The 24458-nt window shown below is 43.1% G+C and overlaps 1 protein-coding gene across 1 annotated transcript in view; it reads left to right on the top strand.

Moving 5' to 3' along the window:
* Positions 1 to 24458, top strand: part of EPB41L4A (erythrocyte membrane protein band 4.1 like 4A) — a 245863-nt gene that overhangs the window by 200202 nt on the left and 21203 nt on the right. Inside the window, exons 14-18 of the mRNA XM_036279396.1 lie at positions 3030 to 3120; positions 5582 to 5665; positions 6671 to 6784; positions 14945 to 14992; positions 15949 to 16026. Of these exons, the coding sequence (XP_036135289.1) occupies positions 3030 to 3120; positions 5582 to 5665; positions 6671 to 6784; positions 14945 to 14992; positions 15949 to 16026 (415 nt within the window). The remainder of the gene's footprint in view (positions 1 to 3029; positions 3121 to 5581; positions 5666 to 6670; positions 6785 to 14944; positions 14993 to 15948; positions 16027 to 24458) is intronic.

Below are 24458 nucleotides of genomic sequence, written 5' to 3'. Positions count from 1 at the left end.
TGTAGAGCACTGTGCTGGCAGTCGTGGGGGAGGGGCGCAGTGACGTGTCCTGTCGTTGTATTGTGATTTTGAGGCCTAATAAAAAAATAAGTCATGGGGACCTGATGTGTACAGCACGGTAACTATAGTTACCAATACTGTGTTGCATATTTGAAAGTTGCTAAGAGAGTAGATCTTAAAAGTTCTCATCACATGAAGAAAACTTTGTAATTATGGGTGGTGACAGATGTTAACCAGACATGTTGTGGTGGTCATTTCACAAGGTATACAAATAGCAGATCCTTATGTTATTAATACAGTGTTATATGTGAATGATAACCTCGGTCAAAAGATTTTTGAGGCCTTGTTGACTTTCATTAAAAATTTATAAAATAATACTTTTATTGTGTATACTATAGATATTTTATGAAATGAACACATAATGCTTTCTGTTTCTAGCTATTTTGATGAAACTGACTGACTTTATCTGAAGCAAAGAGTTGCTCCAAAGGGAGTGATCTGTGTAGTGTGGGAAAATTGCCTTCATTGTTCTATTTCTTGGGGTGGGGAGTGGTTAAGGAGCTGTTCACTTTATAATACAGTAGTTTGTTCAGCTGTCCATATATGTGTGATCCATTCTTTTTGGTTATAATTCACAGTGAAAAAGGAATGGGGGAAAAAAAAGATTTCTCCAACCTCAAAATATCTCCTGGAACAGCCTAAATTCCACTGTTATCAGTTAATTTAGTAAATATTTGGTCTTCCTTTTCCTCTTTGAAATGGACCTGTTCTGTGGCCAATAATACATGAAGACATGAGCCCTTCAGTGTTTAGGGCTTATCAGTTCACCTCTTCTCCATAGCCCAAATCTGAGCTAATGTGGAAGGGATGGTTCCGGAGGGTGATATGACGAGGGGAGAGAAGGTTGATAGGGAATGTCAACAAAATGGGAAGTCAGTAAATCTAAGTAATGTATAACCTGTATTTCCCACCTTCATATTTCAGTGACCAATACACAACCTGGCTTTACTGGATTGCTTAGCTTTCTTCTCAAGGGACAGTATGAGAAAATCTCACTAACTTAAGATAATTAGGAAGATGAATAAAATACAGTGTTTAAAAGGTGTAGTTCTTACACTGAAATGCACAGTTAGTAACATAAAGCTAAGTATTGACTAAGGCTTTTTAAGAACCTTACGTGACTTTTAGCCCGGCTGGTGTGGCTCAGTGGTTGAGTGTCCACCCATGCACCAAGAGGGTAGTTCAAGGGAATTGCTTGTGTCCCATTTATCAGGAACTTTCCTGGTGACATTTTCTGTAGGCCCCAAGTTTATTCTTTTCTAGTGCCTGGGTCCTGAAAGTCGCTTTAGCACGACCTGGTCTCAATACCACATGTATCTTCAGGCTCACCTTTCCATTTCAGGGTTACAAAATATTTGGAACCCAAATCAGGCATTGAGTTCCTGGCAAATTCCTTAGAAAAATAGTTTTTGAATCTCCTATTTGAAACCACTGTTTGTTTTCCTGTCCAGGGTTATTCATTCATGTTTACCTTTCCCAATGGGTAGTCAACACACCTGCAAACTGCTCTGGAGGGGATTGCCACCTTTGGGGCGGGGTCCTCAGTGTTTCTCTTGTTGTCTTTTCGTCTCAGTTGCCCTTGAGAGAAAAATATTCTCCTCTTAGTTGGCTATGGGATGTTCTCTTCACTGGACATTCTTTCCACTTGTTTTCTAAAGAGTCTGTCCCTCCTCATGAATCCTTAATTTAGACTGACATTGTAACTGTTCAAGGATGGGGCACAGAGGACACATGGAAGGCCATGTGGTGGCAGAGCTGTCTCTGGGGCCACACTTCTGGGTTTCAAAGCTGCCCTCCCCTCACTCATAAGCTGTGGAACCTTGGGAAAGCCCCGTTTTGTAATCTTTAAAAATGGGGATACTATTAGCAGTTACTTCCTATGATTATTTTGAAGATATGAGTAAAGTGATGTGAAGTGCTTGCAATAGTACATAGTGAGTGCTCAATAAATATGACCTCTTATTAGTATTACAGATTCATCTTATGACTCAAAAACCATCCATGGTTAATGGTGATGACACTTTGTATCGAATGACTCAAACTGTGGTGATCCCCCTGCAGGATGCCTCTCTGAGGTGGACGCACCTGCCTGGTACAGAGTTAACGGGGCAAGGACTCCGGGCATCCCCTCCTTGGTTTCCCCCACACCACCCCGTGTGGTGCATGTCACGTGGAAAGAATCATCGTTGGTGTCCACACATCTCACCCTGAAGGCTTATCAGCCTCTGTCCTGAGAATGGGATCCAGACTTTCGGATGGGTTTAACACTTTTATTTAGTCCCCTTGGAATCCTGATTTCCAACATCGTGTCTGCCGAGGGCTCCCTCTGCTGGTTGACCTAGCACATAGGCAAAACTGTAGAGTAGCAGCTTTTACAAAGTCAGTTTTAAGCTTTTAGGGACGTTTGCACAAACACATTTGAAAAGTTGTGTGTGTGTGTGTGTGTGCATGAGTGATACAAATCACATCTATCTTACTGTTCTTTGTCATTGGTATAATGAGTTGGGATATTTTCATATTTGAAATTTTTGTTGTTTGTTTTAGAATGAGAGCTATGACGGCATGCCAACAAATGGTAACTTCTTTACAACGTGGTTATCAATTATTACATTTTACATTTCAAGATATATCACTAAATATCTTAGAATCCTATTTCTTACCGTCTAAGGCAGACTTTCTGATGATGTAGAGAGTTAACCCTTAAAGTCTCAAAAGGTCCTGTTTTAGTCATGGCCTAGACCCAATAGGATAGTGTTATGTTGAGGACTGAGGGTTTTTTTTTTTTTTTGCATGTCAAAAAATAACACCTCAGACTTATTGTTCAAGTCATTATTTATTTGGAATTGTAATTTAGCAATACAATGTGCCAAGACATCCCTGAAATTGCACTTTAAAGTAACTCTTTTGCTTCTTTGTGTTGTCCTGATCACTCCTTCTTTCTATCTTTTCTTCTCCCTCTTTGCTCCTAGGATCAAACAGCATAAACCGGGTAACTGCCAACATGGAAAATGGAGAAAATGAAGGAACAACTAAAATTATTGCACCTTCACCAGTGAAAAGGTCAGTTAGTTAACCAAAGGAACGTAACACTCTGTGCTGTCACAAAGATGCTTTTCCCTGTGAGCAAGGCTAAGAATCTTTTCACTTTGATAATTCACTAGTACTTTTGATCAAAATAGTCTGGGGGCCAAAGAACACTTTAAAATGCCAGTGAATTATGCAGCATCAGGACCTGCCTGTCTCGTTTGAAGGCAACGCTCCTGCTGTCACAGCTGAACTCAAAGGTAATCTGTGCGTGGCGTTCTCAGCCGCCACGTGAAAATTCCATGTGATTTTAAAAATGGCACGATGTAATGGACTAACTCAGATGGACCTGTGAAATAAAGTGGATGATATTCATGTTTAATGTACTGTGTTCATTATGGCGGTGCATTGAGCTGGGGCCCCGGAAAGAGGGTTTATAGCACATAGAGGCGTGGGGCTTCAGAAGTCAGTGATTGCATATGTATGAGGAGCTGTCATGGTCCTTGCATCAATTTTCCCAGCAGCATTTCCCAGTGGAAAAGCCTTCCCTTAATATATTACATGGACTGTTTCCCTGAAAGATCAGCCTTGTTCTCTAAGACACCATTTCCGTGTCATTTTTTCCTATCTCCAATTATGTTCATGGGACAGTGTTTTAGGGCTACAATGAGCAGCTTTCATCCACTCACTTTCCGTCTCGAGATTGCTGCACACACATCACGGAGAGGTCTAAGCCGCCAGAAATGCGTGACCTGGGAGGACATCTTAAATCACCTACTCCATCTTTGTTAGTAAATAATGGTGTCTTCGTTCACCGGATTGTGACTGCTTGAAGAAATACGGTTTATAATTTCTCAGCAAAATAATTCCAAGATAAGGAGGATTCTCAGAGTTGCAGTGTTTTTTTCTAGGGCTTTGATTGCATTTCCTTTTGTTTGGTTTTAGAACACTTCTGTGCAGATTCTCTTCTTGGAGTTACAGGTTCCCTTTTTGGAGTGACAAACTCTTTGCCTTTGCAGACACTTTAGTTTACTGTGCTCCCCTTAGCCTCGCGGCTGTGGATAGAGTCAGCTTAATCTGTATGTACAGGGTGTGCTGTGGTAAGTCCAACAGAAGATCAGCCATTTTCCATGAAATTCAGATCCCAAGCTTTCTAGAATGCATAGAAGGAGTTCAGTCTCCTTTGTAATTGCATTCTTGCCAATAGGACGGATACCTACAGGGTTGCCAAAGTGTCCCCACTTAGCTTTAGATGAGAAATAGCTTAGGGAGTGAATGCAGTTAATTCGCTGCCCAGATTTCATTGTTCTTTAACTTTCGCCCACGCCCCCAGCCCCCCTTCATCGCTGTTCTGTTTCTCAGTCTCCCTTTTCTCTTCTCACTTTTCCCCTACTTATTAAACACTTTCACACACATGCGTGTGTGCACACCTTCTACTGTTGTATTAATAACTAGCCTATTTATTACTTTGCCTCATTTCAAAAGTAAGCCTTTACTTTGGAAATTTGATCTGAAGATTTTTGACCTTTATAAAAATATATTCTTCCTATATAAAATCTACTACTTACTACCTACTAATACAATGAGTCATTGCTTTTGCCAAATATATTTTTAGACTTACATTCCTGTGTGGTTGTAATACGCTAGGGTACAAGTTTATTTTTATTTTTTGAAATGACCTTGTCAATTTTCTCTTTCTCCTTTTCCTTGGCTTCTGTAAAGAACCCTGCTACGACCATGTTTGAAGACAGTTACAGAGAGGGTTCCTCAGAAAGCTGGGGTTTAAAGTGCGTTAGGAGTTCAGTAGTTCTATCTTTTTCTGAAGCTGAGACTCCCGGGAAGTGAGAGATGGCACACCTCCCGTCCCCCACAGGTGACGAAAGCTTCTAACGAGTCCCTTCCTGGTGGCCCCCATGTGTTTCTAAAACAATTTGTTGGGATTGAATGACAACTCAGATATATTTTACATTCTTAGGACAGAAAGATGATACTGGGTCAGGAAGCAGCATTTGAAAGTCATTCTGATTTGGAAGGATGACGCCAAGCAGGCGGAAGCTGTGGGCAGGGAAGGGCCGGTGTGGGTGCCTGAACCTGCCCGGAGCTGACTGAGCTGCACGGATTCAGACCCAGATCCAGAGCCGGGGTCTCTGGCCACTGCTGAAAAGGGAGCCAGCCTCGCAAGCCGGAGTGCGCTTGCTTCCTGTTCTGCAGGTGGACTCTCTTGGAAGTTTCTTAACAGTGGACGACCTGGCCCCTGTTCTCTTCAAGCAGTAAAACCAGAAAGAAGGAGGGGGGAGGGAAGGACTCACAGGTGTTTGCTGGAGACATGCACTTTTTTTAGGCAGCCACTTCATGTTCTTTTTGGAATGAGTTATGGATATACATGAACACGCACATTTTTAAACGTTTGTTAAATAATTTCACTGCAGAAATAAGTGAGCTAACTTCCTTTTATTTTCTAGTTAATTTGTTTTCCATACTTTTTTTTTTATTAAAGCTTTAAGAAAGCAAAGAATGAAAACAGCCCTGATATCCAAAGAAGCAAACCTCATGTACCGTGGGAAGAAAATGGCCCCCAGAGGTAAAGGGAATCATTGTTTTTCCAAAGGAGAACAGTAGAAAAGGGGTCAGCAGTTGTCCCTATGAAATGCTGGAATCCACCTGCTTTGTGACTGGTCAGGACTAGCTCTGGGCAAGGCAGTCGGATTCCGGCATCGGAGTGACCGGGACTTCTGAAGTTGAGAGCAACAGGATGTGTCCTAACACGAAACTCTGTTCTGGAAAGACAGAGAGGAAACAAGTGTATATTAAGAAACTGCCTTGGAAGGTCACCGTGAGGGTTTAGAGTAAGAGATTGTATTTCGGAAAGCTTTAAATGAAATGTATTAATGATAATTTCTCCGATTTCATAGTTCTTTTAAAATCTTTAGTTGAAAACTATAGCTGAGGAATAGTAATTCTAGAAGACCTTCATTCCTAAAAATATGTATTTAGTTTCTTTTGTTTGTAACTATCAAACCAGTGACAGACCTGCATTATAACTGACTGGCTACATCGTTACGATGGTTCAGATATGACCACGGAGGGATCCAGTTCCTGCGCTGCCACTTGCTAGCTACTTTCCTTAGGCTACTTAAGGAAATATTCCGTGTTTCTTTTTTCTTTTTTGTTAAATGGGCCTAATAATTGTACTTTAGTGCTTAGGGTTGATATGCCGATTAGCTAAGATAATGAGTGCAAAGCTTTTCGCTTGGTCAGCACCCGGCATGTGGTAGGTTCATCATCCATGCAGTTTGTTGTTCTATTGCTATTTTTGGTGGCTGCTCACTTCTTACTGTGGAAGGCCACTGGGACAGCCATTCCTGCAGACTTTCATGATTTTTTTTTTTTTTACCAGATCTTCCCTCTCTTCTCTTTCAATATATCTTGTCAGCAAAAAGAACTGTAGGTCCACAATCAAGTATTCCCCTGAAAGTACCAACTGTGTAGTTATGATCACCTCCCTAGAAGCATTGGGTTTTGGGTTAGGGTGTTTGCTCCCCCAGGTCCTCTGCAGGGAATACTGACCATTCCTCTTCCACCCTAGTGGGCTCTACAACTCTCCCAATGACCGCACGAAATCCCCAAAGTTTCCCTCCGCACGCCGCCCAAACCCGTCCTGTGGGAGCGACAACGACTCTGCTCAGCCCCCGAGGAGAAGGTAAGCCCAGCCCAGCCCTTGCTTCCGGTTCTAGCAGAAGCGCTGGGTCCCGGTCACGTTTTCATCACAGGTTATCCTCATAAGATCATGGCTGTCTCCCCAAGGTCACAGACAGCTTATGTTTTCTGAGGTAAAAGAAGCTAGGGATCCCAAAGCATTTCTCTGAAACAGACAGGGTTTCAGAGAATAATTCAAAAAATATTAATGGGAACTTGCCTTCTCTCTTGCAGTTAAAACTGCTAAGTCAAAAAATACATCTATATTTTAACTCTCTATTGCATAGTGTGTGTAATACATTCTGTAATATGTGATGCTGTATATTAATACATAAAAGAGACTACATACTTTGACCTGAGAAGACAAAATTATGTTACCGATTACTCTCAGCTGAGGCTGTGCGCTCTGCTCTCCACACGGGTGTTGTATAAATGTGAGTAAAACTCCTCTCAAAGCACAGGAAAGTGAATCCCGTTACACTTTACCAGCAGGCTAGATTGTTTGCGTGATTATGTTTGCAGGTGTGTACTATTTAATTTTTTTTTTAAGTCCTTATTTAGAAGTTTGGAACTCTCTTTGCAAAGTAGGCCAGGCAACATGACAAGTGCAAGAGTGAAAGACCTAGAAGGACTCACCAGTGAAACCCATTTCATTCCTACAGGCTGGGGGCTGGGTTTTACCTTGGGCGCCTACAGAAGCGGTATTTACGTGACTTTTATAATTATGAGAAGTTCAGCTCGCATGCTCAGATGGCCATCGGGACTCCTTGTCTCTGCCCGTGGAGCTGGAAAGCAGAGGCCCTTCTCTCTTCTGTGCCCTGCTTATACCTACTTGCTGGTCCACCACTGATTCCTTCTGCTTCTGCCAGTTTTCCAGAGTCTTATTCCCCAGCCTTTTCAAACCAGGTCTACCTTCACTGAAATCCTCTGATGGTTAAGAAGGGAAAAGCCTATATCACCATCACCTGGTAGGACTGAAAAGGCGAGGAGAAATTATGGCCAACAGTGATTAGATAGAATAATGGAATTATAGTTGGCATTTATCATGTTCTAAGTACTGAGCATCTTGCTTGCTATATATGATCTCTATAATGACCATACAGAAATGGACATTTGTGTCATTAGGTCACGAGGCATTTTTGGCAGAGAGGGGTAAATGCAGGGAATTTGGTGCACAAATGTGAGTAGGATTCATGGTCCTACATGGTCCAGAGACAGAGGTGTGGATTCTGTCCTGCCCCTGGGCTGGAGGAATACAAGGAGACAAGGGGGCATTACCCAGAGAGCAGAGCTGCTGCTGCCTTTGAGCGGGCTCTCATTAGCCTGTGCTTACACTGACATTGCTGAAGAGGCCCCCACCATAGCTAATGCTGTGGAACCCCACTTTTCAGGGGTACAAGAGTGGGTGCCACAGGTGCCAGAAGGACAATTGTTCCCCCTTCCCTCTGCCTTCAAATCTCACCTGAGTGGAATCCGGCTGGCAAAGGAGTCCAGAAAGTGTAACTGCCAGGGGTCTGGTGTTGGCACTGCAGGGGAGATGGTAGATGGCTGGGGATGGGGCTGAGCACCAGTGGGCAGGGCCTGGCCAGCATCATCATCTCACTTCTACGATGAGAAAACTGGCTCGGGGAGTGACAGGAACTGTCCTTTGTAACACATCTGGGATTTGGATCCAGGTCTGTACATCTGAAAAAGGCAGGGATAATGAATCATCATTTAAATAAGGCAGGGGGAACGATTTTCTGCTCTCCTTCCCTACCAAGGATCAGTTCAGTTCGGACATCACGTAAAACCATGGCAGCACCCCTGGGACATACTTTAAAGTGCATTTATGTGTATATGTGTGTTGAGGGATGTGGGTAGTGGCATTACTAAACATATTAAGAATTTGGCACTATCTGATTATTGTAAGATAGGTTTTTACAGTTTTTCTCACTTACTAGTGTACTTTATCATCATTTCCTAAATCAAAAATTATACCAATCGAGCAGATGGTCAATTTGGTTTTAATATATTAAAACAATGAACTTATTATGTTTTGCTAAAGTACACCAAAATCTACATTTCTTTTCCAACTAAATACTTGAAATAGTTTGGAGCATATGCATTCTCAAATCCAGACCAGTAATTTGTCCTGAGATACATTTTCTGTTGGCTTCCTGTGGAAGACAGAGAAGTAATTGTGGTGGGTGGTCCAGGACCCTTTCCTTGGCACCATTCAGGGGGAGGCGTGTTGCTTTTGTCTGGGCAGCTACAGAGCCTCCGGTCTGGTTCTGGGCGTCCAGCGAAAGCTCTACTCAGCATGTTTTGAGGAGACTAGCCATTGCTTCGGGATGGTGTGGTGAGCCAATGCTCATTCTGTTTCTTTTTCTTATAAATGTCCCTGTCCTTTAACACCAAGACTGGGGGGGGGGGATGGAGGGACATCTATAATACAAAAAATTAATAAATTAAGTATTGAAATAAATAAAAATTTAAAAAAATAAACCCCAAATTTGTCATCAACATGGAAGACTGTCAAGGACTTAAATTTAATAATAGACAATTCTGTTTTGTAGTGGATGCTGGGATAACGTGTTTTGCAAAAGATAGCGACCTTTCCTGCTTGCCAGTTGTTTGTCATTAAATGAATACAACTGTAAAATTCTGGCAGAGTCTAGAACATTGGTTCTTAATCTTTTTGCGTGCTAGACCTCTGAGAATCTGATGCAATGTTGGATTCATTTCCTAGGGAGAAAACTGTATTATTAAACACACATACAAACTTCCTTATAATTTTCAAGGTTCAGGGAGACCCTGATATCTGCTTGTTTAAACATTCCTATTCTAGGGGGGGAAAAAAGCCAGCATGCTTTTGTCAGTACGATTCATTTTCACCCCCATTAATCTTTATACTAAAAAATGTTCATTATGTACCTGCTTCATGCCAGGCACTATTAAACAGTATTAGAGAAAGTCTCTAACCTTTGGGAGTTTATAGTTTGTTGGGGAAGAAATAGACAAAATTACAAATGCATGTGCAGTTATGACTATTACATGTTCTTGAGGGGAAGTTATGCTTAGAAGAATTAAACATTTTTTAATTGAAACCTAATTTGCATATAGAAAAGTACACATGTTCTAAGAATAACTGCTTGATACATCTTTACCATCCAAACACCTGTGCAACTAGCACTGTTCGGGAAGTTTTACTGAGTTGTTGAGTCCAGGAGGTCAGGAAGGGTTCCCTGAGGCTGATGCTGGAGCTGGACTCAGACAACAGCAGGCAGGGAGGTAGAGGGGCTGGCGAGCACAGAGGCCTTGGATGGAAGGGAGAGGGGAGCATTCATGAAAAGGATAAAAGGCCAGTGTTGCTCACGCGTTGAGAGTGAACAGGAAAGAGCTAGAAATGGCCTGGAGAGAAAGGTGGGGCCAGACTGCATGAGACACCTCGGCTTTGCTGAGGATTTTGGTTGTTAGACCAGTAGTTTTCAGAAGGGACGAGAACAGGGTCACATTTGTGTTGTGTAAAGGTGACCTTTACTGTTCTGTAGAGAAAAGGTGGAAATAGTTGTAGAAACAGAGAGGCCAGGCAGCAGTACCACATGAGTCCTGGCCAAAGAATGTGAGCCGGAGTGACGATGTGGAGATGTAAGAAAGGTGGTGGTTTGAAACCCATCGGAGGTGAAATCAACAGGGCTGGCAGGATCAATGTGAAGTTGAAAGAACGAAAGACGTCAAGAATGAAGACCAGGTTTATGCAGTTTTGTGCATTTAAGTGTGATGTACTGAAATAAGAGTCACCAGGGCACTACAGGCTCGAAAGGGACAGCTGTTTGCTATGTGGAATTTGCGGTACCTCTGAGAAGTCCAGGTGCAGGATTCACATGGATTGATGGGTATTAGTCAGGAGCGGGATTAGCTGTCTCGACTGAAATATAAATTTCTTAGAGAAGTTAATTGAAATATGAAACAGAGACGATGCTGTCTAGATCGATAGCACAGAGAGAATACAAAGGCCAGGCCAGTGACAGAGCTGTGAGAAGCCCCACCATTTATTTGGCATAGGTGAAGAGCATTCGCTTGGTAAAAGAGACAGAAAAATTGTCATAGGAAAAAACAAGAAAGTTAAAAAAATGTGCTTATTACTAAATGGCTCCTTTCTCTCTTCATTCCCAGAGTGCTAGAAGCCAGGCTTCTGTCTCCCAGGCATGAGATGAGAGAATCTCGCTGTAAGAAATGGACAGATATGAGAGAATAGATCTACAGATAGGAACTGTCAAAGGGTTCACCAATGAAGTGGTTGAAACTACCCGCGTTACCTTGTTCCACGTGACAGTGAAGCCGGCAGTTAGCATGCTCTCCATCCAGAGGTTGCTGGCCTTTGTAGTGCACAGTGCTTGAGAGAAAGCCATTATCTCCTGGCATTTGAGGATACTTTCTATTCGGAAAGACAAAGACTGAAACAATTAGGAGTTGTGTGCGTGTGTGAGGGGGCAGGGGGCAACCACAGGAAATAGAGACAATACAAGAACAGGAGACTTTTTTTAAAAAAGTATAATTACTATCTTTGGAAAATGAAAAGTTTGATATCAAAAGGAAAGCATGAATAAGAGTTCTTAGACTTTAGCCCTGGCCGGTTTGGCTCAGCGGTTAGAGCGTCGGCCTGCGGTCCTGAGAGACCCGGGTTCAGTTCCCGCTAAGGGCGCGTGCCTCGGTTGCAGTTTGTCCCCGGCCCTGGTCGGTTGTGCGGGTAGCAGCCACTCGATGTGTCCCTTTCATGTCCATGTTTCTCTCTCTCTCTCTCTTTCCCTCCCACTCTATCTGAACAAAAAATGGAAAAATGTCCTCGGGTGAGGATAAAAAAAAAAAAAAAAAAAAAAAAGGAGTTCTTAGACTTTAAAGTGGCAGAATTTTAATAATCAATAGAAGGTTTAGAAGATAAAGTTAAAGACATCTTCCCTAAAGTAGAGCAAAAACGAAACCAAGGTATGGAAATAAAGATAAAAAAAAGATCAAACCTGCATATCAGTCTACTAATGAAATTTCTAAGGCAAAAACCAAAGAAATTGCAGAAGAGGAAAGTGTTAAAGAACTACTACAAGAAAATATTTCAGAACAGAATGATCTCACTTCATAGAGAACCTGCTGAGTATTTGGTATAATAGACTGAAAAACCAGATCCATACCACGATCCATTACCATCAAATTAGAAAAAAATTTTTTTTATTAATATTAGAGAGAGGAAGGGAGACACATCAATGAGAGAGAACATCGACTGGCCGCCTCCTGCATGCCCCCCACTGGAGATCAGGCCCACAACCTGGGCATGTGCCCTGACCGGGAATTGAACCTGTGACCTCTTGGAACATGGGTCAATGCTCAACCACTGAGCCACACCAGCCAGGCCATTGTCATTAAATTTTAAAACATTATAGGTTAAGAGAGAATTTTTAACACAGGGGGGTGAGGGGAGGACATGGGAGAGAACAAAAAAAATCCATGTACAAATCAGAATTGTGGCCTTGGGCTGCTTAACCGCAATATCAGAGAAGAAAGATAATGAAGCATCACCTTCAAAATGCTGAAGGAAGATTATTTTCAATTTAGGATTTTATGCCCAAATAAACTATAATTGTATTTGTAGAAAAGAGACATTTTCAGAAATTCCCACTCTCAAAAAAAAAAAAAAAAGTACCTGCAAATTTTCTCTTGTAACAACAGGAAGATTCATTCTGCCAAAGGTAAGACAAGAAGCCATGATACCTGGAAATGTGGGCTCTATCATACAAAGAAGCCAAAGGAATTCCCTGGACCAAGGTGAAGGGGGTTAATCAACACGAGACATACGTGCAGCAGTGCTAGAGAGGGCCGTCAGGATGTGAGCAGAAGGGCAGAGGCTCCAGGAGGGATGTAAATGGAACTTGCTGATGACCAGAGTATCCTTCCATCTCAGGGGGAGTTTTGGAGCTTTCTCAAAAAGTATAGATGAAGAATTGGTGATAAGCACAAGGAAAACTAAGGAACTGATAGATATATAGAAAAATTAGGTAATTATCATCTCTAAGAAAATGGTAAAATCGCCCTGTCCAATTTGGCTCGGAGGTTAGAGCGTCAGTCCGCAGACCAGAAAGTCCGGGTTCGGTTCCCGCTAAAGGCATGTACCTCAGTTGCAATTTGTCCCTGGCCCTGGTTGGGGTCCTGTGGGTGGTGACCACTCAGTGTGTCTCTCTCACGTCGATCTCTCTCTCTCTCTCTTTCTCCCTCTCTCTCTCCTGCTCTATCTGAAGATAAATGCAAAAATGTCCTCGGGTGAGGATAAAAACAGAAAATGGTAGAGCAAAGAATACAATTACAAGAATATAATTGTATTCCTTGAATGCTATATAGATCATCTGTGAACAATATTTTGTAGCTGCGTTTATACTAGTTATCCAGAAATTTGGTATAAGTACAGAGACATATCAATGTTATGTTATTTGATAAAGTATATTGGGGAAACGGAGGAATGTAAGTCATGAAGGTGGAATTCAAGAGCTGTATGTGCCCTGACCACAGAGTGAGGGGAGAGGAAACCGAGACAAGCGGCTTAGACTCCTCTCTCAAGATGTGGGCTTCGAAGGAGAGAAGAGACTGCACAGAAGATGCAGGGGGATGTGCGGCGTCAAATGGGTGTGTGGTGTGTTTAAATAGGAGAGACATGTGAAAAGCTGGTAAAAGAATTTTCCATGAGGACCAGATGAATACATGTGAGAGGTAGGAGGGTAGTTAATGAGTCATTTAAAGGATGAGGGGACAGGACCCACGTAGTGCTGGCGCAGGAACTGACCTTAGTTGTAAGGACAGATCTGTAAATAACAGAGAGGGAGAGGTTGGTAGGTTTTATTTTCGTGACAACAGAAAGATAGAAGAGGTGCCATCTGATGGCTCCTTTTCCTTTGGGAGGAGTAAACAAGTCCCCTGAAATCTAGGGACGGTGCCCTGGAGGGTTGCAAGGTGAAGCATTTAAAGCAGCGTTGGGGAAACAGAGCACTTAGATCAGAGAAAGGTGGTCCGATTGCTGGGCCATGTCGTGGATCCACTTGCGGTTTATGAACATGGATTTATAGTGTCACTAATACGCTCGTTTGTGTAACTCCCTCCCGCACTGCACAGCCAGCTGTTGACATGGTGCCCAGAGAACCTGGATAGTTGGTTTCACCCATGTTTGCAGTCTTGCCAGAAAGACTGAACAGAAAACAGATAGTTGGAGGAAGTTTTGAGTACTGGTATGCATGTTATTGAGATGACAGAATTCCAAGCTGAGTCAGGGAGAGAATGAAGAAAGGTGAAGAGCTGATGGAAAAGCACAAGGTCTGTAGACAAGCAGTCCTATTGAGGTCGAAGAAAGGTGGAATGGAAGCAGTTGAATAAGCAACCATAACAAACATTTATTGAGTGCATACAATGGGTCCTGTTCTATGCATTTTAAATGTATTAATTCATTTTATTCTCAGAACAACCATTTGTGGGAGGTTCTATTAAAATGGACGCACTGAGTAGAGAAATAATTTAAATCACACAACCCATCAGTGGAGGAGGTGGGATGTGTGTTCAGCTTGTCGGGCTCCAGGGCCCATACAGTCAACCAGGCTGCCCCCCTGGCGCTGTCTGAAAGAAAACAGAAGTGGTAGACAGGAAGGGGAGGAGGCTGTGGGTAGAGAGCAGTGTTTAGAGGTGGTCACAGAGGATCACGTCCTGGTGTGATCATGGTGTAGGGTGCTGCATTATCATTGGGAAGGCATTATTAGAGAAAAGGTCAAGGGACTTGGAGCCCAGGGTGCTGGGAAGGGCATCCAAGTGAGAGCTGATGTCAGACTCTGACAGAACTTGGCTTGGCTTGTAGACCTAGAACTGCAGACTAACCCCACCACTGGGTGAATGGAATTTCACAGACATTTGTGTGTGGTTATTTATAGACTATTTACAAGCCCCACTAGGTTGCTGGCTTCTTGAGGCCAGTTGGTAGTCTATTTCTAGGACCTATCTTAGGGATGGGCACATATGTGTGATTTAATTGTTTGGTAATGAGTGAATATGTAACAAGCATACATTAAATGAAGTGGAACTCATTTTGGTGTGCTTTCCTTAGCCAATTAATAATTTTCTATTTTCTTTAATATCTTCATTTATTTGTTTTCCATAGGAAAGCCCATAACAGTGGTGAAGACTCAGATCTAAAGCAAAGGAGGAGGTAAAAAAACAAACAAAAAACAACAGCCCCCCAAAACCCCAAATTGGAAGGAGGGTCTGGGAGAGGGAGGAAAGATCAGCAGATTAGCACAGCTCAGAACTGAGGCAAGAGCGGGACTTGTTTGTTTATTAATGGCTGCTTTTAGAGTATTATAAATTTGTTTTTAACTTTCAAATTGGCTTCAGCTGGTTCTCACTATTCCGTTCTGTAGCATCCTTAGCAATTTCTCTTGTTTCTGCTCCGCAGAGGAGCTGTCTCAGTTATCTATTGCTACATTAAATCACCCCCAAACTTGGTGCGTCTTAAAGCAACAATAGCCATATATATCTCTTTCATAATTCCTTTGATTAAACAGGAATTTCTTCAGTTGGCCTTGCTAGTCTCAGATGAAGCTTCAGTTGGTTGGTGGTTGAGGTTGGATTATTCCAGTTTGGAGTCTTGGCAGAATTGCCAGAGGCCTGGGGCCCCTCTCCATGGTCCCTCCACCGGCTGTCCTAGACTTAGATGGTGGCTGGGAGGAAGCAGGAGCAAAAGCCCTCTTGAGAGATAGTCCTGCAATTGGCAGAATATCCCTTCCACCTCCTTCTGTTGGTAAAATCAGTCGCAGGGGGAGCGCTAATCCAGGGGAGGGGAAATAAACTCTTCCTCTCTTGTGAAGGGTGGAGGTTTGACAGGACTTCGTGTCCACATTTAGCTTACCACAGGGGCTTATAGCTTTGCCATGGCAGCTTTCTGGGTGTGTTTGGATTTGTGGTCCTTTCTGGGAGCATAGTGACATTTGCCTTAATTTTATCACATTTCTTTAAGAGAGTAATTCAGATATCTGAATTGAGAAACACTGACTGGGGCAGGGATACTACTTATGTTTGGATTAGTAATTTTACTACAGAATTAATTCTGAAATTTTCCATTCATCTTAAATGTGGGCTTTTCCTTTGCTCCTGTTTTGTCTTCAGGTCACGCTCGCGCTGTAACACAAGCAGTGGCAGTGAATCCGAAAACTCGAACAGAGAGCACCGGAAAAAGAGAAACAGGTACCACCGGAGGTCTGGTTAACTGGAACTTCACCATCAGAGGCTGCTGCTGCTGGGAAAAGCTCGGCGTCTTATGCATTTTTAAGCCTGATTGTTTCATCTGTGTTGAAGAAGTTGTCTAGCACTATTTTGAAGCAGTATTATTATTATTATTATTATTTTTTAGAGAGGAAGGGAACGATGGAAGCATTGATTGACTGCCTCCTGCACGCCCCCTACTGGGGATCAAGCCGGCAACCCAGGCATGCGCCCTGACCTCTCAGTCCATAGGGCAACAACACTCCATCCACTGAGCCACACGGGCCAGGCTAAAGCAGTATTTTAGGAAACCTCAGCTCTTTGAACTGAGTTTCTTATCTTTACAGTAAACAGCTTGGCAATGAGGTTCCCTCTTGTTAATTTTTTTTTTTTAAGTCTGTATTTAGGTACAACATGGAGTGAATTTGTCTAAGGGTGGTAAGAAATTTTACTATTAGTATAGGGATTTCTCCATGGACATTACTATATTTTGCTCAACCAAAAATGAGGGACTTGTTGTTTTAACAGATTCCACAGTTTCAGCCTCATGTAGATGTACATGCAAACACGTGTTTATATTTATGTCAGGCACATCCAATTAGATGGGGAAATGCAGTTTGTTTATATCTTTAAGACTCATTTTGTTTTTGAAAATATATTTGCATTGATTTTTTAGATAGAGAGGAAAGGAGAGAGGGAGAGAGAGAAACATTGATGAAAGAGAACATCGATTGGCCACCTCCTGCACGCTCCACACTGGGGGTCGAGCCCACAACCTGGGCATGCGCCCTGACTGGGAATCAAACCAGTGATCTCTTGGTGCATGGGTTGATGCTCAACCACTGAGGCACAATGGCCAGGTTCCTTAGGACTCTATTTTAAGAACTTTTGAATAACATCATTTGACATATAATCAGTATTAGTGACGGCTTAATGCACGAGTCAGTTCCCCTGGATGCAGAACATTTATTTGAAAGTAAGTGTTTACATAGTGAAAGAGTGTCAGGTTGGGAGTGAGAGGGATCTGGTAGCTGTTTTTACCAGTTTCTAACCCAGGGGTTCTCAACTGGGGGCAATTTTGGCTTCCCCCTTCACTCCCTGAGGATATTGGACCATGTTTTGAGGCACTTTTGATGTCGCCATTAGGTGGGGAGATTGCTGCTGGCCAGGATGCTGCTGAACACCCCACCATGTGCAGGGCAGCTCCCCACAACAAAGAATATCTGGGCCAAAAATATGCCAGTAGTGCTCCTGTTGGAAACCCATGCTCACCTGATGTGGAACTCTGGCCTGGTTGCTTTTGCTTTTCTGGGTCGTCTTTTTATCTTTGTAAAATGAGGAAGTTGGACGAGATAATCTCCAAGGTCCTTCTTTAGTACTTGGAGCCCTTGTGCTTGGCACACACTGAATCAGCCTCCCTCTCTAACTACAAAGCCTGCGCAATAATAGCCCAGACAGCATTGTGAGAGCAGACCATTTTCTTAGGGAAGCTTTCTGTGTGGAGCCTTCTTAGGGGCCGGCACCACACTGCACAGAGGTGAGATCTCAGTGTATTAGAACACTCTTCTCAAGGAAATGACCGCAGTTTCTTTGTCTGTGAAAACCCAAGTGTGGAGGGCAGGTCTCCCTGAGATGCCCACTTGCTGCTCTAACATTCAGAAACTTCACCAACAACATGAAACAAAGCAAAACATCCCATCTCTCCTCCCACATTGGTACTTATCAATCAAGCCAGTATCTTAACAAATAGATTTCTGTTTTGCTTGGTGTATTTTAAGTTGTGTTTGTAGATGCTCTAGTCTCAGTTTCTCAGAAGGTGGCCTGTTGAAAAAGTGTCTTTTGGGGCCAAAAGCACTCACGGTGACATTTGCTCTTCACAATGAAACACTATTTCAAGGTTGCCAACAAATCCTTAAATAGCTCATTACTGACCTGGTTGCACCACCTTCAGTATTCCTTGCAGGTGCTTTCTCCCTCAAGACCCCTGCTGCCCCCCAAGCAGTTCCTTTGTGTTGTATAAGTAGTGTATTTCAGACCGATGGTGGTTCTGAATCTTTAAGTGCTAACGTGCTGTGTAAGGCTATTCATGGGAGATCACTTTCTAGACACACTCTGACACCGAGGCTTTCGGACTCATTTTACCTGCAGAAATGTTGCCCTAGGGTTTCACAAGTGGTCTGTGTCTGTAAAGGTGAGGTCTGGAGTCCAGATCTCAGCAGCACAGCAAAAAGTGGGCAGAGGAAGAAATGTGTCTTTCAGTTCCCGTCCCCACTCCTGCACGTTCTTATGCAGCGGTGACAGTGAGTGTGCAGGAGAGGGTGCAAACAGGTGCCTCCGGGTGCCACGTACCCATCAAACCAGCTTCCTCGAACCCTCCATCCCATTACTAGCCTTTCGCATTTTGCCAGAACCCACTCATTCCATCTCAGGATGCACAGGTGTGAATATTTAAACTGCAGCCCTGCGAATGGTCTTCATTTTTTCTGTCTGTGATGGAGGGTCGTCTCCTGATGTCTGACTTCCTCCCTGTGCAAAAGACTCTGTTTTGGGGGAGAGGATAAGTCTCTTCAATTTCATCTGTCCTTTCTTATCTCAGAAACTGTGCCCCACACAAGCTCCCCACAGAGCCCCGTGTGCTCTCGTGAAAGGACTCTGGTGACCCTAGAATGGGGCAGATGCGTCTTGAACATGCTGATGAACTGCTTCCTGCCGGCAGGGTCTCAAGTTCAGCTCTCACGCTTCATCCCTTTGGGGACCAGAGCCTGCACCAGACACACCCTGCTTTCCCGCCTCCCTGGGGAGCGGTAGCCCAGGCAGGGGCACAGGCTGTGCAGATTTGCTCTTCAGTGTCTCGTCTGAAGCCCGTGATGTGCGCAGGGGAACTCTGGACACTAGGTTTTCTTCCTGGAGACTGCATGAGGTCTCGGGGTGTTGTTCTCTTTGCCACTTCTTGCTGGATCTTTTACTTTTATTTTAAAACATAGGAAGTCTTTCCTGTTAGGTTCTGGACACTGTGGAAATACTGTTTTTCACAAAGTCTACTCAATGGAGCGTCAGCTGCTTTGCCATTTCCCTAAATAACAGTGTAAGCATCTCCTATGTTGTGTGAGGAGAAACAAAAGGTAATAAATTAGTGTTTGCAAATCAACTTTATCTAAAGCAGTGATTGTGGCTTCTAACAGCCATTAAAAATAAGTCATATTCTATATCACACTGGAAGGCTCATATTAGAAACAAGGATTCTTATTTTGTTTCAGTTTTAGAAAAATATGATTGTAAATAAACAGCCGCTTCTCCCCTTTGGGTCCAGAGCTGAGAGTGTGTGAGGTACCTCGTCACCTGTTCACTAACCGTAGGGCCCCATGTCCCATGGTTTCCTAACACCGGAAGGCCTCAGCCTCCTCCTTTGGGGGTGGGGGGTATGCCTTTATTTACCCCTTTCTACTTGTTCGTTCTTTGCTATTTTTTTTTTTTAATCCTCACTCGAGGACATTTTTCCACTTTTTGTTCAGATAGAGTGGGAGGGAGAGAGAGGAAGAGAGAGAGAGAGAGAGAGAAACATCGATGTGAAAGGGACACATCGAGTGGCTGCCACCTGCATGACCAGCCAGGGCCGGGGACAAACTGCAACCGAGGTACATGCCCTTAGCGGGAACCGAACCCGTGTCTCTCTGGACCACAGGCCGACGCTCTAACCGCTGAGCCAAACTGGCCAGGGCAGAACACAGTTTCTTGTTGTAACATCTAAGATGTCAGAAAGTCCTTATTTTCCCCTTGCTGTCTCCTACTTATTTTCTCATCTCTATTCTCTTTTTAATCTTTCTTTCACATTATTCTCCCTCACCCAGTTTCTTTGTCTTTCTTTTCCACTCTTGTTTTCCTTTCTTCTGTCTTCTCTGACACCTGGAGCCAATGGTGTGTTAAACACCTCACGGATGTGCGCCCAGGTCTTGGTTCTGCCCTGCGCTGGTATTTGACCTTAGGCATCTCTTTTAACCAATTGAAACAGTACTTTCCTTATCTTTAAAGTGGGGTGTACTATGAACCTTTTTTGTTGAATAAGTTACTGTCAAGATAAAATGAAATCTGAGCGGTGAGAGCACTTTGGGGTGTAGAACCACACAGTTTGGTGACTAATTTTCGAGTTACTGTCCCCTTGCCGGTCCCGCCTCTCCTCCACCCCCTTTCCAATTTCCTTTTTCTCTTTTCTCCCGTTCTCCCACCTTCTCTACTTTTACACATTTGTATTTTTAGACCGGTCATTTTTATCCTCTGATTCATGGGTAGGTTTTAGGGTCTCATAACCCTGTGAAATTGTATATAAAATTCTGTGTGTTTCTAAGTATACACTTTTCTGGTGATAGGGTCTAGCTTTGGTCAGATTCTTAAGAGGGTATCTGTGTGAATCCCCAAAAGTCATGAAGTGGTCATTGTGTACGTAGTGAAGAAACAGATTGATATTGGGAAATGAAACTAGTATTTCAATACACTGGTAGGATTAAAAACTAACATGGTCAACTTTTCTTTTGAGATTACTCTGCTATACTGATTTGTGAAGCGGTTCAATTAAATTCATCAAATTGGGAACCTACCAAGTACAAAGCAGTGTAAAGTCATTGGTGTGTCTGAATATTAGACTGTATTCTTGTCCACTAGTTAGAATTTTGAATCATGTACCTGAGATCAGAAGGCTTGGCCAGCTGGTCTCTAGGGTCGGAATATATGGGCCATACTCTGGACGTGCCCAGGGTGTGTGTTGAAGGAGAATCAAGGAAGTAGACTCACCAGAGGGAAACCTTTCACAAACCTGCGTTCCCTGGAAACACCTTGCGCTTAATAAAATATCCTTCACATTCAAAGACATCAGTCTGCAAAACATCCTCTGTGCTATTGATGAACATCAGCAGTCCTTCGAGCACGCACCAGGGAGTATTGTGGATTACCCAGTTGTTAGCTTTGATGTGTGTTAGGCTTTAGGATTTTGAAGTGGGGGATTTGGGGGATGGGGTGGGGGGGCAGTGACTAGAGAAGTAGTCTGGTGTTTTCTGCATAAGCATAAAAGTGGAAGTACTCTGGAGCTTGGCGAAGGTTAAAAGAGTAAAAGATGCCCTGGCTGGATGGCTCAGTTGGTTGGAGCATCATCATCCTGTACACCAAAAAAGGTTGCAGGTTCAAATCCCAGCCAGGGCACATACCTAGGTCACTGGTTAGATCCCTGGTCTGGCACATATGGGAGGCAACTGATGGATGTTTCTCTCTCGCATTGATGTTTTTGTCTCCCTCTCTCTTCCTTGCTCTCTCTAAAAAAAATAAAATCAATAAAAACATGTCCTCGGGTAAGGATTAAAAGAAAGAAGAAAAATGAAATGAGAGAAGTCTGGAGTAACAGCAGGACTAGAGTACATTGGCAACAGGGGACCATTTGGACCTTTCCCTAATTTTATCCTGGGATGTTTGCATCACAGACACGTGAGTTATGTGTGTGGGGCTGTGCGTGTGCACATGTGCGCACACTGGTGCAGTAGAGCACAGTGCAAAGGATTGGGGAGCCTGTGCTATAACTCTGACCCGGCTCTGAAGAACTCTGTAGCTAGGAGCTGGCTACCTTACCCGCTGAGTCTCAGTTTTCTCACGTGCAAAGGGGAATAATACCTGTCTGTGTGCCTCACAAGAGGTTTGTAAACATCCGGGAGATGATAAACGTGGTTTGGAAAGTAGAAAGTGCCCTGCACAGGCAGGTGCTGTCAGATCCGTGAGAACAGCCCGTACCACTCCTCGCCATCGGAAGTGCCTGTCGTGTCTGTAAACCAAGGCCCCGCTCCCTTTAATACACACACGTCAGTGTTCCTAACATGAATTTTTCCTGCCTAAATGTGGTTAGTCTCTGCCTGCCTTTTAGATGTCTTTTAGAATCTGTATCTGAATAATGCATTATGATGGTTTTAAATATTTTAAATATGTTCCACAAGGTCTTCTGTATTTTTTTTTTTCTTAAAACAAAACAAAACAAAAAACAAAACAAACATACCCAAACCAGAAAAACCTGCCTTCTGTGGCACTGCAACCAGCAGGGACGATGCATCAAAGTAGGACATGATATTGGTAGGATTTTGTAGAGTGGTTTAAAAAAAAGAACTTTATTGCCCCTGTGACCTAAGGGAAAGAAACAACTGTGTGTTTTGGATGCTCACAAACTTAAACCAGTGGGGCGCGGCTCCCAGATAGCCCGAAGGGAGGTGACTGCTTCCTGGGGAGCATTCCCTCTTGCCCTGTTTCTGTTTTCGGTAGAGGCTGCAGACAAGGTAGAAATTGTGGGTGCGGAGAGAGCAGTCCATACAAAACCATGGAAACAGAGTGTTCACTGTGCTACAGTTGCAGGCATTTCTGATTTCCACGCTAAGAAGTCACTGCAAACTATAGACATTTGAGCTGGATGATACAAGGCTTCCAGAGCATCATCGAAGCTGACAGAGACGACTTAGGAAGTGCAAAGCTGCAACTGAAGGATGGCGTCAGGTTTCTGAGCGAGGGCAAGACAGGTTGAAAAATTAGGAAAATGGAGGAAGTTTGAAAGAGAAATTGCACCAAAAGGCAGACCATTTTATAGGGAGAGCATAGGAATAAATGGAAGAGACAGAAGCACCTTTAACAGCAAATAAGAATAATTTATTGATGAAATGAGAAGGCTGGGAAAAGCCAATGAATTTTTTGCTTGCTGGTCTTAAAGGAATATGTTGACAGATGCCTGGAACCAACGTGAATTTCCCTAGGGAAGAAAAACTATTGAAAAAAAGAAAAAAAAGAAGGTTGGCTTATATTAGGTGATGTGAAAATGAGTGCAGTTGATGAGAAACACAAGTCCACAATCACTGGGACCTGTGGACTCAATATTCACGATGGAGCAGCCATAGGAAGTAGTGTCTGGAGAGCTGTGCCATAGATGAAGAGAACAAGTTTCAGTGTGCTTGCTTGAAATCAAACACAAATAGAGAAACAGAGTTTTAAAGCTGGAAAGGATCTTCACAGTAATTAGGGAGATGCAAAACTAAGACCTGACCAAAGAAGATGAGCAGTTTGCCCAGGTAACAGAAGAGCAGGGACCAGGCGGAACTCAGGAGCTCGGATCTTCTTGGAGCTTCATTATACACTTGCTTTGTAAGCTTTCTCAGGTTCAGAATTAAACATGGTCTTTACTCCAGTGAATGAGTAGTGAATTAAAAACTGGTGTAAAAGGAAGGTCCCATTAGGAACAAAACCACCTGGGTAGAGGTAGAGAGCAAAGTAAAGCCCATGGGAGTTTGTGTAAGAATTCATTTAATGTGAAGAATTCTGCAGAACAGGCATAACTATAATTGCAAAGATAGGAAAGAAGAGACTAGCAAAAGTCATTATCTTCATTTTTGTTATCAAATGATTACATGGCATTTCATCTTCAGACCTTTTGCAAACTTTAATTGTCACGTGCAGTCACAATCTAAATTGCATGCATAGGCTGGAAAAGTAGGGTGTTGCAATTTGGTGAGACGTGGGGGAAATATGTTAGAATTCTCCTATTCTGAAACATCATTTAAATTTGTTCTATTTGGAAGCAACCCTCTTCCTTATACATTAAAAAACAAAAGACCTTGTTATGAGAAGGCTCCCTGACCCAACTATTAACTGCAAAGTTGTAGATAAGAAAATAGATACAATATGATGCATTTAGAGTGATTGTATCTAAGGATACAGGAAAGAGACATTTTACATTTTTGAGGTTCCCTTTATATGCAACATTTGAAAATGAATATTTCCCCAATGAAATGGTAATGGGTTCATTTTTCCCCTTGACACTTTCATGACTATCTGTCATGTGAGAGCACATTTTGGCTTTTTAAAGGTACCAGTCTTTTTCTGTTATCCTCACCCGAGAACATTTTTTCATCCTTTGTTCAGATAGAGTGGGAGGGAGAGAGAGGAAGAGAGAGAGAGAGAAACATCAACATGAAAAGGACACATCGAGTGGCTGCTACCCGCACCACCCATCCAGGGCCAGGGACAAACTGCAACCGAGGTACGTGCCCTTAGTGGGAACCGAACCCGGCTCTCTCTGGACCACAGGCCGACTCTCTAACCGCTGAGCCAAACCGGCCAGGGCTGATACTAGTCTTCAGAATCTAAAGCCCTACATCATAATGAAAATATAGCAGAAAACAGCACTTGCATGTCCCATACCTGCAAATGGATGAGACTGACAAGGCAGAAGCATTATAGGAGCTGTCTTTTACATGGAAAGATTTCTTTATTCATTCATGCATAAACAAAATAGTCAACTTCTGCTTCTTAAGGACCATGTGTTATAATGTTCTTGCTTCTAGTCCCAGGATTTTTTCTTCCCATGTAACACCTGTATTTTCTGGAGCAGTTCATCGATGGAA

This window comes from Molossus molossus, unplaced genomic scaffold, assembly GCF_014108415.1.
Source record: "Molossus molossus isolate mMolMol1 unplaced genomic scaffold, mMolMol1.p scaffold_m16_p_3, whole genome shotgun sequence".
In the NCBI taxonomy this organism is placed as follows: domain Eukaryota; kingdom Metazoa; phylum Chordata; class Mammalia; order Chiroptera; family Molossidae; genus Molossus; species Molossus molossus.
This window is presented reverse-complemented; position numbering and strand designations above follow the sequence as displayed.